The sequence below is a fragment of the Poecilia reticulata genome, linkage group LG11 (assembly GCF_000633615.1).
Source record: "Poecilia reticulata strain Guanapo linkage group LG11, Guppy_female_1.0+MT, whole genome shotgun sequence".
Classification (NCBI taxonomy): domain Eukaryota; kingdom Metazoa; phylum Chordata; class Actinopteri; order Cyprinodontiformes; family Poeciliidae; genus Poecilia; species Poecilia reticulata.
The window spans coordinates 25,660,420-25,679,732 of NC_024341.1; the positions used below are offsets into that span (position 1 = coordinate 25,660,420).

The 19,313-nt window shown below is 37.0% G+C and overlaps 4 protein-coding genes across 4 annotated transcripts; 3 read left to right on the plus strand and 1 right to left on the minus strand.

The window, feature by feature from the left end:
• Window positions 1-193: 193 nt before the first annotated feature.
• Window positions 194-2,754, minus strand: LOC103472927 (proteasome subunit beta type-7-like). Its single transcript, XM_008422801.2, has 8 exons — window positions 2,596-2,754; window positions 2,285-2,372; window positions 1,533-1,630; window positions 1,160-1,300; window positions 933-1,048; window positions 742-800; window positions 455-606; window positions 194-310 (listed from the first exon to the last, which is right to left on the minus strand). Exons 1-8 carry the CDS (start codon window positions 2,655-2,657, stop codon window positions 199-201), a joined length of 828 nt encoding a protein of 275 aa, XP_008421023.1. The 5' UTR covers window positions 2,658-2,754; the 3' UTR covers window positions 194-198.
• On the plus strand, window positions 2,656-8,558 carry LOC103472926 (proteasome subunit beta type-6-B like protein-like). Its single transcript, XM_008422800.1, has 6 exons — window positions 2,656-2,798; window positions 3,238-3,308; window positions 5,302-5,433; window positions 6,755-6,884; window positions 7,925-8,069; window positions 8,429-8,558. The coding sequence occupies exons 1-6, from the start codon at window positions 2,751-2,753 to the stop codon at window positions 8,554-8,556; spliced, it is 654 nt and encodes a 217-aa protein (XP_008421022.1). The 5' UTR covers window positions 2,656-2,750; the 3' UTR covers window positions 8,557-8,558.
• Window positions 8,559-9,077: 519 nt separating this feature from the next.
• On the plus strand, window positions 9,078-12,458 carry LOC103472928 (proteasome subunit beta type-9). The gene is made up of 6 exons (XM_008422802.2): window positions 9,078-9,330; window positions 9,717-9,784; window positions 10,789-10,920; window positions 11,739-11,868; window positions 11,998-12,139; window positions 12,286-12,458. The coding sequence occupies exons 1-6, from the start codon at window positions 9,280-9,282 to the stop codon at window positions 12,411-12,413; spliced, it is 651 nt and encodes a 216-aa protein (XP_008421024.1). The 5' UTR covers window positions 9,078-9,279; the 3' UTR covers window positions 12,414-12,458.
• Window positions 12,459-13,169: 711 nt separating this feature from the next.
• Window positions 13,170-18,690, plus strand: tap2a (transporter associated with antigen processing, subunit type a). The gene is made up of 11 exons (XM_008422803.2): window positions 13,170-13,677; window positions 13,902-14,016; window positions 14,100-14,230; window positions 14,325-14,530; window positions 15,545-15,742; window positions 15,848-15,976; window positions 16,687-16,875; window positions 17,031-17,204; window positions 17,341-17,500; window positions 17,756-17,892; window positions 18,157-18,690. Exons 1-11 carry the CDS (start codon window positions 13,170-13,172, stop codon window positions 18,343-18,345), a joined length of 2,136 nt encoding a protein of 711 aa, XP_008421025.2. The 3' UTR covers window positions 18,346-18,690.
• Window positions 18,691-19,313: the final 623 nt, after the last annotated feature.

Here is a 19,313-nt window from a genome sequence, read left to right on the forward strand (position 1 = left end):
ATACTAACATATATACTGCAAAAGTGAAAATATGACTGTTAAGTAGTTTAGATCATAAAATTTAAATAGCAGGACAATAGTCAATGTTACTGTTTTAAAAACAATTTATTGAAAATGTTCAGCAGCAGAATGCAAACTAGAATGATATTGAAAATTATTATTTATGCTGTATAATTTTTTTTTTGTTAGTTGTGTAGTTTAGGCAGTGTCCATCTTCTGCACAGCTTCTTGTACAACTTCCAGCTTCAAGGTGACTACTTTTTCTGTCAGGACTGGAGTTGTGCCCGGGCGATATCGATATTTAATATTCCTACAAGAAAGAACAGGAGAAATGGCTTTAATTGCTATAACTCATAATAACGCCTATGTACAAACTTTTCTTCCTTCTTTTCTACAGATCATCCTGGATGTCAACCAAAGTTAAACATGCTTTCTCATCTCTAGCATTACACACCTCTTGTCCTTGTACTCTGACTCCTGGTAGGGTCTGATATAGTCCACTCCTTGCTTGGTGATGACACAGATGTCAGTGTTGTTGCCTGAGCCCAGGTCACTCATGATGCCAGCGTGGATGGACGCTCGCACCAACTCCTTTGCCTCCTCCAGCTGAGGCAGAAAATCAACAGCAAGACAGAAAGGAACAAACAAATCACAAAGGTTGAAAGGTCAGAGTGATTGTTTGATTTTAAAATCAAACAGCAACACTCTCAAGAGCTCTCCACACACTGCCAAGTGTTATACCTCTAGATTATGTTTGAACCCATCTTCTAAAATGCCAAGAGCAGCCAGATCACCAGAACCTGTGGATGGAAAGGAAAGTCTCCGTACTCAACATCACTAAGAAATAAACATCTGTGAATTGAAACATATTGTATTCTCAAATATCATGAAAAAAATATATATTATTATTTGTGCTGAGTCACATTACTTACCCATTGCAAGGTAAGGGACCTTATTTATATCTCCATATGGACCAACAGTGTACAGGTGGTTACCAGTACAGTCCACTCCTCCTAGTATCAGGTTGGCACCAATCTGACCGTGATACCTGGGGACAAGACACAAAATGTGAAACTGACTGACAATATATAAATATTTTTTAGCAAAGAGGATCTCAATTTACCATCTCATTCATGTACACCATGTGCTTTTCACGAACCTGTACAGCATATCCTGCAGGATGTTCACAGCCATGACAACACGAGGGTTTCTCCCACTGTTCAGTGAGAAGATGGAGAGGTTGGATGACAGAAGATCTGTGGTTTTCTCTGTGTCTGCTGCTGTTCCTGCTCCACAGCAACTTAAAGACAGAGAGACATCAAAGATTATGACACTCACACAATGAGCGAAATTAAGTATCTAGCAATAACGGCCATTTTTGACAGTAATTAGACAGGAAATAGCCAGAGAGAGAAGTGGGGAAATGTCCCAAGGTCAGAAAGAAACCTTGAACAACTGCCTCTTTAAATGGGGCATCTGCTTTACCTCTTTTTTCTTCTCATTGTTTTTTGTGGAAAATTCCTGAAACTTACTATATATTTGGGGAAATATAATGGATCTTGGCACACATCTTGTCAGCTACCACTTCGCTGGATGTGGCTCTAGTGTCGGCTCCAAGAACAACTCCATCCTAGGAGTGGAAACAGATGAGATATTAGGACTCAAATACATGGATTACATCTGTGTTTGGAGCAGTTAGTACAGTAAAAAAAAACTTTAATATGAAAAACGGTTTCACAGAACTCAACAATTTAAATGGTTAAGAGAAAGTTAAGATGTTTTAGTTTAATTAAAACTATGCACGAGTTAATTATCAGAAAACTGCATTGCAAAGGACAAAAGTGGAAAGATAAGACTTTCTTAATATATACACATTTTACAGTGCAGAAACAAAGTTGTACTTTTATTTTATAAAAAAAAACATTTCTCCATGTTCTAGGGTGTGATATGAGTAAATTATTAGCTATATTATCTGATTTGGAAAGTTTGGAAATATCTCATAAGACAGAACAAAATTTGCTCAAATTAACCCGATATCAATCTGACTGATTCTGATTACATTAAAAACCTGAACTCACACAGCTACAGATATCAACTTGGTAGAAAGATGCTAAAGGACGCCACCCTCAGATGTTCTTGGGTCATAGAGGTTAAATGTTGGGGTGCTGAAATGTGAGGGATTTACTTTGTAATTAATCAGGTTCTCATAATGACTCAATAAATAGTCTCTAACAAAATTGTATTTTTGATCATTTACTGCTGCAGTTTAAACTGCGTCGCCCACCTTAAACACAACTCCTGCTATCGTAGTGCCAGTTTTCAGAGGTTTTGGTGTCTGTCCTCCTCCAAAGAGACCCTCTAACGCAGCATTTCTGGAGAGAAACGGAGGAAGTAAGTAAGTGGTAGTAGATTGTGACCATTTATAACCAGAACATAGAAGTGTACACGCCATCTATTGTTGTTGTCAATCTAATAAATAAGGAAAAAGTTAGTTTCACTTTTGATACCGATGAAAGCCCAGAACACCCAGGTTACTTTTTATTTTATTTTAAAAATTGCATTATAAAATACGCTAAAGACAAATAAAGGCCATACCTCGTCGCGTTTTCAAAATTAAACCCAGCTCCGGGAGTTTCGAGGACAGTTGACAGCGCCATAGTTGATGTTTCTGCGGCTTCCCTGCGCGTCTCGGTTGAGGTCGCTGTTCTGAGCGTCACGGCTCCTTCCCTGCTTTCGATTTTACAGAGAAAATGGAGAAACACTACACGGACTCAAAAGTCAAAGGAGTCAGCACAGGGGTGAGTAAATCCGGACAGGTTAACTTTTATTCATAATTGATGCAGTAAATTGTTAAGGATGACCAGTAACCTTTTTACGTGTGAGCAGGTGAACAGTTTGAGGAACAGCTCACCTAAAACAACGTGACACGTATCCATTCAAAATGTATTTATTAACCTGAACAAGTAAACGCCTGGCCGTTTTCTTGTGCTTTTTGTAAAATAAAAGACATGGCTTCAATTTGGGTTTTAGTTTCTCTCCTATTTTAAAGTATTCAAAGTCAAAACTCCAAGTCCCAGAATTCCTCGCACACGTATGTTGCTTCACAAAGGAAAAATAGTCTTTAAATCTGTTTCAGCAGGGAGAAACTGCCCCTTTATCATAAATCATTTACTTATTATTCATATATTGGTTAAAAACATACTATTATCACCATTTTTCCTGCTTTTCTTTCCTCAGACCACCATCCTGGCTGCAGTCTTTGATGGAGGAGTTGTGATTGGGTCAGATTCTAGAGCGTCAATAGGAGGGTAGGCATGTTGAGATGATATGACAAGAATGTTTCTGTTTTACACACATACATTATTAATTCTGTTAACTCAAAATTTAGATAGAGATAGAGAAAAAAAAAATCCCCAAACTCTTGCTATATCTAGAGCAGTGATCTTCAATCCTAGTATTCAGGATCTTTTGACAGGTTCTGGGTTTTCTATTGTCTCACGTTTCCAATAAATGAATTTAAAACTTCATGGGATGTAGAGAAGGTAAATATTTGAGTCAGGTGTGCTGGAACAGGGACACATGTTACACAGGAATAGATGGTCTGCACTAAGTTTGAGGACCACTGGTCTAGAAACAGATGAGGTTCATTTTATCTATGGCCAATAAAAGAAAACTTTAAAATAAATGTTTCGGTTTATTGCTCTGTCAGGTCTTTGGCAAAACATATTTATATTGAGATTGTTTTAAACTGGTAGCTTAAAACAATATTTGCAATTAATATATTTACATTTGACACTATAGCATTTTTAGTTCATTTGATTATTCCTTGATCCTGCATATTTCTTAACTGTCTATGGTTAAAATTAAGGCATTCAGTAAATAAAATTAAAAAAATCTTCCTCAACTGACAAACTGGAATCCAGTTTCACTCTCAGCAAGATGTAAACTTTAATGTTGAATACATGATTAATTTTACTGTTCACTTCAGAAGCAACTTGCTAATCAAACCTGATATGGTACAGCTGTACTTTATCAGATGTACTGTACAGTACAGATGTACCATATCAGCCAGACAATAGTATTAACATCTTTATAGAAATATTTTGCAAAGTTATTCCTAGAGCAGAAAAATTTTGAAACATACAGTGAACAGGTTGGCGTAGTTACAGAAAAAAAATACAGATATCACCTTGCATGTTGTTATTGCCAGAAACTACTTATCAGGACTTTTGTTTAGATTTTCAAATATGTTTAATTCCAGAAAAAGTGGCAAATTAAGACAGATGAAAAAATAATATTAAAAATATGTAAAACAAAAATATTCCAACATCAAATATTCCAATTTCCAAATATCGACACTGATTGAAGAAAAACACACTGCAGTAACAGATCCTAAAATAATACTTTTATTATATGTCAGACTGACCTGTCAAAGGATCATCTTTAGGGCTGCACCGATTACAGTTTTCTGGCTGATCACCGATTACCGATCTTTTATAAAACTTAACCTGCCGATTCCGATTTTGGCCGATACCAATTTTTTTGTCTGAAATGTTGCTCAATATAGCAATAAAGTTGTTGAATTAACAACAGTGGGGTCACTGTTGCTAATTGTAAACATGCAGATATAACTTGGTGGGCCGGTCTGTCAGTAAAACTTTTCTCACTGGAAAGCAAAAGAGGACAGTGGTTGATTCTTAGACCTTTGCCAAGCTAGATAAGATCGGTGGATGAGGTCGGCTTCACATGTATAAATTGTCCCATCTTCCAAAATTAAGGAAATCGGTGCACCCCTAATCATCTTGATGTATTTTTTCATGACAAAGTGTTAACTTACTTTTGCTATAGTTTGTTTTTCTAGATTTGTAAATCGTAAAGTATGGCACATTTCTGAAGTAATTTGCTTTTCTGTGCCTACATCTGAAATAAAGTGGCATGAAAGTAAAACACCTTGATAAAAAACATAATACATCAGAAAGTTAATCGATATTTGAATTAAAATGCTGGACTTGAGTGTGGAAACAAGGTGCATTCTCATGTTGTGCTTTCAATAATATTTTATCAAGTTTTTTAAGATTAATGGTTGCTGTCCCAAAGGCCTTACGGATAAATTATCGTAATTTACTGAATTAAAAGATCCGCAGAAACTAAACATGAAGAGGAAAATGATGAAATCTGACGTAACTGATTTACACTGCCATAGTTAACACATTGTTCTAATTAGCTTCATCATTGCATTTTTAAGCAAAGTATCATCCTGATCCTAAAAGAAAGGTCTTTCTGTCCTATGACTTTGTTCAGGGATTATATATCTTCTAAGACCATGAACAAGGTCATTCAAGTTCATGACCGGATTTTCTGTGGCATCGCTGGTTCACTGGCAGACGCTCAAGCCGTCACCAAGGCTGCAAAGTCCCACCTGTCCTTCCACAGGTAAACACACCTAAAACATTTACATCATTATATCCAGTAACTATTTATGTTGAGATCATTTGGTTCTATATTCCCATTTAATCTGTACTAGACTGACACAGGCTGCACAGTGGCGCAGTTGTTAGAGCTGTTGCCTTGCAGCAAGAAGGTTCTGGGTTCGATTCCCGGCCTGGGGTCTTTCTGCATGGAGTTTGCATGTTCTCCCTGTGCATGCATGGGTTTTCTCCGGGTACTCCGGTTTCCTCCCACAGTCCAAAAACATGACTGTCAGGTTAATTGGCCTCTCCAAATTGCCCCTAGGTGTGAGTGTGTGTGTGCATGGTTGTGTGTCCTGTGTGTCTCTGTGTTGCCCTGCGACAGACTGGCGACCTGTCCAGGGTGTACCCCGCCTCTCGCCCAAAACGTTGGCTGGAGATGGGCACCAGCACCCCTCCCGACCCCACTGAGGGAAAAAGGGTGCAAGAAAATGGATGGATGGATAGACTGACACAAACACACACTCAGGTCACAGTTGTGCAGTTACTAAGGCAGTAGGGTGAAGTTTATCAAGACCACCTGTTCATTTGATTTGGACATTAAATACATTGACAATATAACCTCAAATGTCAGTGACATTTCTTTAAGCAAACGTATGACAAGAAAGGCTTTCTTACATATGTTAGATGTCATTTCATACAGATATTATAGCCCTGCTTTCAGTATTTTAGTTTACAAAGGAAAGTAGACCAAGTTGTGACTCTCAATTTTGTAATTTGTTTTGTGTCAAATTACAAATTTGACACAAAACGTTGACAGAAATCCAAAAGTCAGTGTTATATGTTCATTCTTATATAGTGCTAGCCTAACCCTCAGGTCATTCAGTTTAAAAGTGAATTACTTAAAGTTTATGATTCACCATGAACATGAAAAAAGAGAATGAAGGTCCAAGTTAAAAAAAATTAAGTTGGACTTAATTAAGTTAAATTAAATCGAATTAAGTTTCTCAAACCTACTTTATTTACATTTATTTAATGTGACAACTTAATAAACTTAATATATTCACTTGGATAAATGTAATTTGCTTGTAGCAAATTATCAAAATGTTTAAAACTTGGATCACGTGTTTTCTTTTTTTGTGAACACTGAGGTAACCATCCCAAAAGAAAGTAGTTGTAGTTTGAAAGTTTTAATATTTATATTATGATATTACACAGCAATTAGCACATTGAATATGTAATTACATAGCATTATTAATTTGACCTTTTCCAGATTACGTACATCTGCTTATTTGTTTCCTGCTCTCACTTATTTGCCTCTTTTTTCTCTTTTTAATCCGGAATAGTGTTCAGATGGAAAGTCCTCCTCTTGTCGTCGCTGCAGCCTCTGTCCTGAAGGACCTGTGTTACAAAAACAAAGAGGAGCTGCAGGCCGGCTTCATGACAGCCGGCTGGGACAGGAAGAAAGGACCTCAGGTCCGTCACTGCTGATCAGCCAATCAATATACATTGTGAAAAACGAATTACCCACAACCCCTCTCCCCCAATCCACACACACACACACACACACACACACACGCACACACACACACAGACACACACACACACACACACACACACACACACACACACATTGGATAGCTACACATGAACACGCACACACCTACACACACACCCACCCCCACACACGCACACACACACACACACACACATACACACACACATACACACACACACACACAGATTTCTTCCATAAATCAAAATGGAAATATCCAATTATGGTTTCATTTAATAAGAAAAAAAATCTACTGATCTAATTGCTCCCTACACTTAACAGTTGATTGGGCCACTGTTGGTTAAAAACAGTTGTCAAGCATTTACAAATACTGCCAAAATATATCCTACATCACGAAGGTGATATTTTCACTCAACTTCAGTCTAATTAGCAGAATTATTTTTAATTCAGACTCACTCAACAGTTTTTTTTTTTTTTTTTACCCCAGTCTCTCTTTCAAATTGTTGAATCATTAACTTCAGGCTTATCTGAGGCAGTGAGGCGTGATGTGCTTCAGATGTTGTTCTGGATTCTTTTGTGACCTACTGGTTAGATGAAATTAATTTAAACTTTGTTTACCAAATAATATGGTAAATTAGAGTTAAACTATGATTTTGTCAATGGGAAGGAGAGTCTTTTTGTTGCCATACAGGACCCAGTTGTCATGTATCATGTACTAGAATCTAAGTGGAGAGAGATTAGTAGACTGACGTAGTGAGACTGCATTGAGACTCATAAACACAACTTTCATGGATTGACACATGCGTTGCTTTGGAAAGCTTTCTTTTCTAAATAAAAGGAATCCCCATTTAATTTATCTTTCTGTCTGACAATGACATTTGCTTAATGACCTGAAAGTTTCAATGTGGCAAAGGAGCAAAGCAGAAGAAATCTGTAAGAAAATCCAATTTAACAGCAGTTTACTTTAACTTCACACCTGATGTTTCTGTTCCCTCTGCAGATTTATGTTGTGGCTCTGGGTGGAATGCTACTCAATCAGCAGGTTACCATCGGCGGCTCAGGAAGTACCTACATTTTTGGATATGTGGACGCTAAATACAAACCAAACATGACCAGAGAGGAATGTGTGCAGTTTGCCACCAATGGTACCATTTACTGATTCAGTTCCTGTAGCAGTTTAGTGTGAATTTTTAATAGAGTGCCTTTCAAGATTTGAAACATGAGACATTTGATTAGTGGTAGCTGCAACTTAATTCTTTAAAAAATAATGTGATAAGACAAAAAAGAGCTAATGCTAAGTGAAAGAATGAGATTAATATATTCCAGAAAATTATTCCAGAAAATTCTGGATGTTAGAGATGATTAATAAGCAAAGGAATCAGAATTGTATCCTATATGTTTTACCCTGAATCAAACCGGTTAATGTCACAGTAGCTTTGGCTTTATTCTCAGTACTTTATGCCTGTTGAACCTGACCTATATATTTCCTGTTTTCACTCCGCAGCTCTTGCTCTGGCGATGGGCAGGGACAACGTCAGCGGGGGTGTTGCTCACCTGGTGGTGATCACAGAAAAAGAGGTGGAGCATGTGGTTGTACCTGGAGACAAGCTGCCAAGATTTCACGATGAATGAATGATTTTTTTATGATTTAGTTTTACATACATGCTTGAATTTTTGGAATGATCTTTTAAAATTATTAATTGACATAATTTGTTCTGTCTTAGCTATTGGCTACAAGGACACACTTTCCATTTCATGTTAGGTGAGCAAGCTTAGTGTCATTTAAATAAACAATTGGGGATCTCATGTGAAAGATGTCTGTGTTTTTTAATAAGTGATAAAGTTTATGACCAAATAAATAAATAAAATTCAATTTGAATGTCTTTATCCAAGAAAATAAAACATTTTGTTTTCCAAGACCTCCTTGTGCTCTCTTTCTTTTCTACCAAATATTCAGTCATTATTTCTATTAACATGTTTGCTGCACTACAACTTAAAGGAGCTAAGATATTACATTTTTGACAGAATTTATGTATTTTATGTACTAAATTCTGCAAACTCTTTAAAATCCTGCACATTAATCCTAAGGAAGTGCTGACTGGTTGACGTATTACAAAGGAGACCAGTTTAACTTTCAATTTCGCTTTAGCGCAGGAAAAAAATGGAGTCTGTCTGATGTTTTAATAATGAAATGGTGTGTAACTCCAATTGCTAGGCACTTTTGAGCGTTACATATCGTTTTCTAAATCAAGTGAACCGCTGCAAACAAGGTCTACTCCTTGCGCGTCAGTGAGTGTCAGCTTCTGGTAAGTTACACTAATTCCAGTTCGGCGTCGTCGTTAAAAAGAGTCTGCCATGTTGGGAGAAACGGAGCCGCAGTGGTTGTCCGAAGAAGTGAAAACTGGAGTAAGTAAACGCCGTTTAATAGCCTATATTTGAGAAACTGTTAAAGGCGATGTGAGCTTCTCGTTTTACGTATTTTAACCCCACCTAGGCTTTACATGTTCAGCAACAGCCCTTCGCTATACGCAGTTGTTCTGGGTATTTGTTTCTCATGCACCACCATGTCATGGACGTAGAGCATTATTTGTCTCATATCTGTAAGCATTTGCAGAAGAGTCAGGGGAGCAGGATTTTCAGCAGAGACATTGTAGGAATAGAGCCATAGAGAGGAGGAGGAGTTAAAACTCACTTTGTTTTTGTACTACATCTGCATCCATTACTTATGTAAAGTTTCAGCTACAATGAAGTGACATTCCTCATAGAACACTTGCTCTTTTTTCTGATTCCAGACAACCATCATTGCCATAGAGTTTAATGGAGGCGTCGTATTAGGGTCTGATTCCAGAGTGTCTGCTGGGTGAGTTAGTGTTCATGAGAATGAATGAACAGGTGCATTTCAGTAAATATCACTGAAAAGCTTAATTTGGTAATGTAACTGAAATAATCTGTATTATAGGTACATTGCACGCTGCTTTAATTTCTATTTTTTATTACTACTGTTAATTTAAGGACTTACAACCAGGGCCAGATTTACAAGGATGTGGGTCACTGGGCTGGAGACAATTTTGGTGCCCTATCCACTAAGGAAAAAATATTTAATATAAATTATAGTGTAGGAATGGGTAGTCCTATACATTAGTAGGGATCACCTGATTTAGTATGTCCACTGCCCTGTAGCTTCATGCTGATCCTAAAAGATTTGTACTACAACTTTATAACTTTCAAATACTTGAGTATTGTTTATATTTACAAAAGTTCCAAAATATGTTTGGAACTTTTGTAAATATAAACAAAAGTCTATATTTTTATAAACGAAGTATAAATATAAAGTTCATAGGTCTTTATACTTTTGTATAAAGACCTAAGAACTTTATATAAAGTACAATTTTTGCAAAACAAACATTCATTAAAATATATGTGACGCCCCCAGAATATTGGGTCCCTGTCATCCTTTTCTAAAATGTGGCCCAACTTAGTGAAAACCATCCATGTAGCCTGCAGGCCATTTATCATGGAGACTCATTTTGCGTTAATTACTGCAACAATTAGGTGTTTCATGGAGTCTGTCAGCCTGTGGAGCTGCTGAGGTGGAATATAGTCTTAAATAGCCTTTCAGGTAATCTGCATTGTTGGCTCTGGTGTTTCTAATTCTTCTCTTGATAAAACCACACGGATCCTCTCTGTAGGATTGGAGGCCAATTTACTGGCCAATCAAGCCTATTTTGTTTACTTTTCAAAAAATGTGGGAAAATTAGCTCTTTAGGTACTTAAAAGAAATCAGAAAATCATTTTCTCCATTTTAACAGATTATATTCCAGTAATATTTAATGTCTGTTAATTTTATCTCATCTCCTCATCCAGGGAGTCGGTGGTTAACAGGGTGATGAATAAATTGTCTCCACTTCATGATAAGATCTACTGTGCCCTGTCAGGATCTGCAGCAGATGCTCAAACCATTGCTGAGGCAGTCAATTACCAGCTAGATGTCCACAGGTAAATACTATTCATTTTAAAACATACCGGCAAATGGTCTAAACAGAGAAGAATAGATGTTGTTATAGCAAAATACACACCATGCCTTCATTCACATAAAAATCAAAGGATGAATGTTGTTTGACATCCTTCATCTTGCTAGACTGAGGCTTATTTGTCATAAAAAACAAACTGCTTGCATGTATTGTGGATTTTAGAACAATATGTTCATGTGAGAAAGAATTGGATGCCACTACGTTTAAAATAGATGATCTATATCAAATCTGGTATATGTACCAGTGATCAGATCAAATGAGGAAATTCAGACCACAAATGTTAAAACACAAAAGCTTCTTGCTGTGGATTCCGTCCCATTCAATACCTCAGACAATGGGAACCAGAAAAGAAAAACCCCTCCATGGAAAGTACCATACACTCAAGTGGCTGATATAATAAAATCCTACCAGTGGCAAGAAATTGCAGGTCTTGAGAACAGTACAGAAGCAGTGATCATGGCACTGCAGGGGCAGACCTTGAGCGCCAGAGCAATAGAGACCCAGATCTATCATACCAGGCAAAGTCACAGGTGCAGAAAGGTTCACAAAAATAATGTAGCATCTTATAGTAGGGTGCAAGATACTGACAGAAGAGAAATACATGGAACACCATAATAGCTGGTGTAGTGTACCATTACATCTTGGTGGAATATGCATTTTTACCATTTAGATGGTGGTGTCAGAAACTAATGCATGTAACTTGTTTTGTTTCTAAAAGTATTTTTAGAGTTTCATATGCTAAACATTATGTACTGTAAATGTCATTATTTCGTCCTTTGTCAGTATGGAAATAGGTGAGGACCCAAAGGTTCGATCAGCTGCCACTCTGGTGAAGAACATTTCATACAAATACAAGGAGGAGCTGTCGGCTCATCTCATTGTTGCAGGATGGGACAGAAAAGATGGAGGACAGGTTGGTGACGTTATGGCATTTGCTACAACATGAATTGTAATACCACTACTTAAGTTTCACATACCCAGTTACATTCATTTTAGCATTTATCTAGTTCTTTTTGTTTGTTTGTTTTTCTTTATTTCTCAGGTTTTTGCAACCATGAAAGGTCTCCTGACCAGACAGCCTTTCGCTGTTGGCGGCTCAGGCAGCTCCTATGTTTATGGATTTGTTGATGCTGAGTATCGAAAAGGAATGAGCCGGGAGGAGTGCCAGCAGTTTGTGGTTAACAGTAAGTTATTACTGTGTCTATGTTACAAAAAGTTTATTTGCATTTTTAATAAGAGTTTGAGATGTATAAACTACATAATGTACAGTCGCTTTGTTTTCTCACCTGTCAAATTGCTTTGTTTTTTTTTCCTCCTTCCCCTGCTCCAGCCCTCGCTTTGGCCATGAACCGTGACGGCTCCAGCGGTGGGGTGGCCTACTTGGTCACCATTGATGAACACAACACAGAGGAGAAAGTCATTCTGGGAAATGACCTGCCCACTTTCTTTGATCAGTGATACAGCAATCACTGTATTGTTGGAATTCATTAAAATAATAAAAAATAAAACTCATTCTCATCTACTTTTTTAAAATGAATGTATCTCATTTGAGTTTATGAAGTACTTAGTTTGTTATTCTATTAGATTAGTAAGGAGAGAAAAAATGGATTTAAGTTCTCTGCAATCATTACTGTTTCACTGAAGAGATGTTCTAGCTCAACTTGACCATCTACTTCTTTTGACCTTGTTAAAAGCTAATATTCAAAATAAAACATCCGTAAACTATTTAAATAGCTTCACCACATTATTATTCTTTATTTTGTAATTTTCATCTGTGTACTTTATGACGAGTTTCCCCTTCTATTGGGTTTTGTCTAAAACTTTTCTTATTTTGGGGTTGGCTTCTATTTTATTTTACTGAATTTAGCAGGTTATAAAAATGTCACCCAAACATACCATGTTATACATATGGACATATAAAATAGATACATGTAGCAGTGCTGTATTCTTATTATGTTAAGTTTAAACTCCTATCTTTATTAAATATTACAAAGACTACTCATAAATGATATAGTTGTGCATTTATGAAAAGTTTAATGGAGATTGTATTCAGAAGAAAAAAAAAGATTAGTTTGTGTTTTTCATTATTCAGCCCTTCACTGTTGTTACGGGAAACCCCTAAACTTACTAGAAAATGAAACTGAAAGCACTGAGAGCAAAAACGTTTTAGTTACACAGCAGAGCAGGTCATATGAGGACGGCTGCAGCTGAAACATGGCAGCTCTAACAACAATTCACAAAGTTTTCGCTTTGACTTTAGCAGTTTGTGTGGATCTTTCTTTATTTTACGCATCAGGATTTGCTGGGATTCACAGCGTTTTGGGGCATTTTGCGCATCTCTGGCTTTCAGCAGCTCTACGATGGTCAGCAGTAACTATTACAACTCTGCTGGTTCTGGGAGACCCGAGCCCGCTGCTGATCCGGTTCATAACAGCCTACAGTCTGCTTCCAGCGGTGTATGAGACCGGAACCAGGGTTCTGTACCGGGAGGAGAGCCCATGTGGGCCGGTGGCGGATATTCGCTGCTGGCTGATGTTCGCCGGAGCTTCGCTCGGAGCGGCGCTGTTCTGGGAGATCACCATCCCGGACAGCGACGAGGAGGCTGGGAGTAAAGCCCAGAAACAGAAGTCCAGGGTTCTGTTCATGAGGGTTGTCCATCTGTACAGACCTGATTATTCCAAACTGTTCGGAGGCGTTGTGTTCCTGTCACTGGCAGTTATCTGTAAGTAAAAATAAGATGATTGGTAGGATGCTAACAAAACAGTGCAAACCAATTATCAGTGATTCTCAAATTGCATAATATTACAATGTCTTTTTTTTGTTGTTGTGTTTCTAAAACTTTAGAAATTAAATAGCTTAGGATACATTTCTGTTTCACAGTAGTGGTGTGTTTGATGTAATGACAAAACTATGTTTCCCTGTTTTTGCCTGTCTGTTTTACATCAGGTGAGATGTTCATCCCATTCTACACAGGAAGAGTCATTGACATCCTCGGCAGTGACTACCAACAGACTCAATTCTTCACAGCTCTCCTCTTTATGGGCCTGTACTCTGTAGGAAGGTATGAAACAAAATTAACCTTCTGAATGCGTCTACCTGCACATGCCTGTATAAAATGTACATGTTGTTTCTCTGGCTTTGTAGTTCTGTGAGTGCTGGCTGCAGAGGGGGTATATTACTTTGTGCCATCAGCTCGTTTACATGCAGAATCAAAGTGAAGCTGTTTGAAGCTTTGACCAAGCAGGAGATTGGATTCTTTGAAACTGTAAAAACAGGTAATATATTGGCCTAAGTTACTGCAACACACAGAATGAAATGAAAAGAACACAATAATAGGATGACTGATGACCATCTTTCTTATCTATGCAGGTGAAATCACATCCAGGTTGTCTAAAGACACAACTCTGACAGGAAGGACAGTTTGTCTGAATGTCAACGTGATGCTGAGGACATTTATCAAGACGATGGGAATGATCTCCCTGATGATGAGTCTGTCGTGGAAGCTCACATTCCTTGTATTGATGGAAACACCTATAACCGGTCTCATACAGAACTTGTATGACACTCACTATCAGGTAGCAGCAGTGGATAATGAATTAATGTGGTACACATTCAAATGTCCTTTATATACCAGTGTGAACTAAAGCCCACCAACATGAATTTATCATAAAAATGATTAACAAATGGTTGTTGGTATTATATTATACGGTTTGGAAAGTCTCCTTGTTGTCCCCTAATTTTTACCTCCCTCCACAGATCCTCTATCAGGTTAAAATCAGGACTCTCGCTGCTGTTTTAAAAGGTCAATCAAACGTCCAGTCAAAAGAAACATTGGCCAAATTAAAACACTAGTTTTAATCTAAATATGTCAGTGTTATGAATAATTTTTTGTAGCACAGAAAGACATCTATAACCCATATTCAAAGCTGCTTGCAGTCATGTTAAACTCTAAAATAACTTTTGCTAATCTGGTTGACAACACTGTCTTTGCTGACAAAAGATGGCAATGTTCATAATATTCATATATTTTATATGCTTATTCACACACTGACAGTTTTAAGGCATCACGTTACACAGAATATAAATTAATGCTGGGATTCATGAAGACATTATGGCTCCTTCAGCTGTTGTCCTTCAATGAAATTCAGAATTCATAAGCAAGACAAACAATCAAATCACTCCAAGCCAAAAGTTTACTATCCATTGTTGTATCCTATTTATCTGGCTTCAATTTCTGGAGAGCCATATTAGTTTTTTCAAGAGTGTACAGTTGAATAAGCTCTGAACTGCCAGTCATAAACGGCACCACTATTTGCTTCAAAATTAGCAGAAAGTGTCAGCCTGAGTCTCTTTCTGTGTACTGTGACTTGTACTTGCCTGTACTGTTAATGGACGGTGCATACATTTTGCAAATCATGAGTTAGAGCTGCTCTGTTGGAAAAAAAATAAAAATGACCTAAATGCAAAGTTGCATCAATATATACTTAGTGTAGTTTTGTTGTATAAAAGTCAAGTCCACTTATTTAAATCCAGAAAAACTTTCAGTTTACAGAAATCTTTTGTTTTCCTCTCTTTTACTCCTTTCTCAGAGGTTGTTTCAGGAAATGCAGGACTCAATGGCTCGAACAAATGACTCCGCAAATGAGGTTGTCTTTGGCATCCGTGTGGTTCGAAGTTTCAACACAGAAAAGCATGAAGCTGATCGCTATGATAAACGATTATTGGAAACACACTCACTAAAGATTCGACGGGACACTGTGAGAGCTATTTATCTGCTCGGAAGGAGGGTAAGAGGTTTGCTTATTTGTGGGTTTACAACATTTTAGAAAATATTAAAACCTTTAAGTGAATATCACCTGTTTTTTTTTAACAAACTTTGTTAATGTTTTTAGTTGACAGGTTTGGGAATGCAGGTCTTCATTTTGTACTATGGCAGACTCTTCATCCAAATGGGACAGATGACCACTGGGAACCTGGTTTCCTTCATTATCTACCAGTCAGACCTAGGAAACAACATTAGGGTGGGTGTACCATGGTGCTGTCAGCTGACATTTTTGATTGGGACAGTGGTAAAAAGCAACAGTGATTTCAAACACACCCAAAAACCAAAAATAAAAGCTTTTACCATTTAATATACAGTTTATGTTTAATAAGCATGCACTATTTTCCTAATTACAAGATTTTATTTTCAAAATAAGGGTCTACGTTTGCATCAAATAGGAATGTTGAGCTTTTATAACTTCAGGAAAACTCATGAACAGCTTAATGATGCACTGTAATGTCTAAGTATCCTCAGAATAGTTTGAGCATTGGATGATGAAAATTACATGCAAACATTTAAGAAGCCCCTGTAGTAACTTAAGACTATAATATGTTCTGCTGTTTAGGTTATGGTTGAAGTTGACATATACATTTTTTTTGTTTTATTTTATCATCAATATGTATTATAAAGTAGTATTCTTATGCCTATTGTTAATATTTCTATTTGTTTGACTTGGTTGTTGCTGTTTTTTTTCTCTGGTTACCTCTAGGTTTTTTGTTCTTCCCCCGTCCGTTTCTCTATAATTATTGTGGCCAGTTTGTCTTTTGTCTGAATCAGAGATGGCCTATTTTTTGTTGAACAAATCTGCCATCAACACTACAAGGCAACTCGACCCCCCCAAAATGCGACCATTTTGAAGCACATCACATAGTGCTCCTCCAGATTGTCTAATAGTTTGTTATCTTCCAGACTCTTACTTACATCTTTGGTGACATGCTGAACTCGGTGATGGCTGCTGGGAAAGTGTTTGAGTACATAGACCGGAAACCTCAAATCAGCACAGACGGAAAACTGAAACCGGATCAGTTGGAAGGACGGATCAACTACTGTAGTCTGAACTTCGCTTATCCTTCAAACCCTGGGAAAACTGTACTGCAGGTGAGAAAAACTGTTATTTTTAGGTTTAGTTTGAGGAACTCGTATGGCCATTTTAACGCAGCTGATAAAGGAACTTGTATGTTTATAAAATCTAGTTTAATTTCAAATATTGCCGTCATGTTGTGGTGTTTTATTGGTCTCTGTTTTGGTCTCAGGACTTTAGCCTGGAGCTGAAGCCAGGCCAGGTGACCGCTCTGGTTGGTCCATCTGGAGAAGGAAAAAGCACCTGCGTGAGTCTCTTACAGCGATTATATGAACCTCAAGACGGAGAAATATTACTGGATGGAGAACCACTGAAATCCTACGATCACCACTTCTTCCACAAAAAGGTATTTAATCAGTGAGGTGCTCTTCCCTGACAACAGCTTTGGTTTATTTTTATTTTTGTTTTTCATTATTTTGAAATTATCCTGGGAATAAATGTGTAATGTTATTCATATAATCTGATGAGTATCTATGTAACAGATAGCAGTGGTGAGCCAGGAGCCTGTTCTGTTCTCTGGATCCATCAGAGATAACATCACCTACGGACTCAGTGACTGCTCACAAGAGAAGATCGAGGAAGCAGCACACAAAGCCAACGCCCACGATTTCATTCACCAACTAGAGAAAGGCTACGACGCAGGTAAACCGGTCTGACTTCATCTCATCCTGTTTACATGGCTGAGTGTAAGCAACAAAAATATTTTATATTTGGTGTTAAGGAGAACATGATAATAAGAAACAAAAAGAAACTGAATTATCAAGATGGCTTATAGAGTAAAACATAATTTCTGAGCATGTATACATTGTTTGAAGGGGTAGTAACATTAAAAATGTTTTCATTTGTTTGGTTTTTGACATTAAACAAATGAATAAATGGCTTTTTTTACTTTAATAGAGGTGGGTGAGAGCGGCGGCCAGTTGTCTAAGAGTGAGAGGCAGCGGATCGGCATCGCCAGAGCTCTGGTCAGAGATCCAAAAATCATCATTCTGGATGAAATAACCAGCTCTCTGGATGTTGAGAGTGAAAACAAGGTACGTTCTAATTTACAAAAATGTGTTTGTTTTTTTACCATCTGAAACCATTTTTGACCATAAAACTTTAATTATTGCACAGATTTTTCAAATATAATGTTACATCATTTGAGCTATTTATATAATGAACCTGTGAAATATCTTGTTTTTTCATCTCATATTTATCATTATGCATAATGAAAATAGACTGAAATGCTATGTATAAAAAATTTAAATGATATTTGTTGACCAAAGTGTTTATTTGTCGTTGTCATCATTGTGCAGGTTCTCCAGGGCCTGGCCAGCTGCCCCAACCAGACCCTGCTGGTAATCGCTCACAGACTGAAAACCATTGAAAAGGCGGATCAGATTGTTGTGGTTAAAGGAGGTAAAGTGGAGGAGAAAGGGACCCACCAGGAGCTCATGGAGCAGCAGGGAAGTTACAATAAACTGATAAATGAGCTGTTTGATTAGGCAAACTCACCATAACTGCTGTAAATTATTTCTACTGAAACTGCAACCTAATATCAAGTGAAAGAAGTGTTTTCTATGCCTGCCGTATAATATTTTTGTATATAGTGAGTTTAGATAGTTTTGTACAGATATTAAAGATGTTTTTAAAACTTTTTATTTATTTTAAGGATGGTATAATCATGAAATGAAAGTGTCTTTTGTCAGATCTATGTTCATGATCTAATTTTCTGATTCATGTTCTGATAATTTATTGACCCAACAGGTGAATGTTGTTGCTATAAATCATTGTTTATAATCAGAATGGCCAAAGGTTGCTTTGTGGTTGGTACATCTCAAATAAAAGATTAATCAACACCTGAACTGTGTTTTACAGTGTCTTTGTTTAAAGTCTGTTTCTTATTTTTTCTTTCATATTTATAAAAATATTTTGCCAAATCTGTTCTCTAGTGTTAAGACCAACAGAAGAACTTTAGAGAAACGAGCTCAAACCAACATTTATTTCATAAATGAGAACAAAAGTAACAAACAAAAACAGCTGAAATAAAATCAGATGTTATGATTAAACAGTTACTTTGTTTCTGAGTCAGATTTTTACCAAAGACTTTTTTACTTTTACTTGAGAAATTGTTTGGAGGTCTACTTTTTACTGCTAGTTGAGTAAAAATATGTCTTTGGCTCTGTTTAAATGATTATCTGAACCTAAAAAGGGGAATTTGGATCTCTCGTGAGATTAAGATTCAGTTTTTATTTTGCTATTATTAACCACTAATGTTATATATGAAAAAAATATTTGGATAAACAGTTTCCTTCAGAACCTGAACTGAGTTTTAACTCCGGCTGCCCACCATTAATCATGTGCTACCTGCATCTAAAACTTGATCCAAACTGAGTCATCAGGAGGACAAAGATCTCAAACACAGCAGATAATCTACAACAGAATGACAAAACAGGAAAAGAGTCAAAGTTCT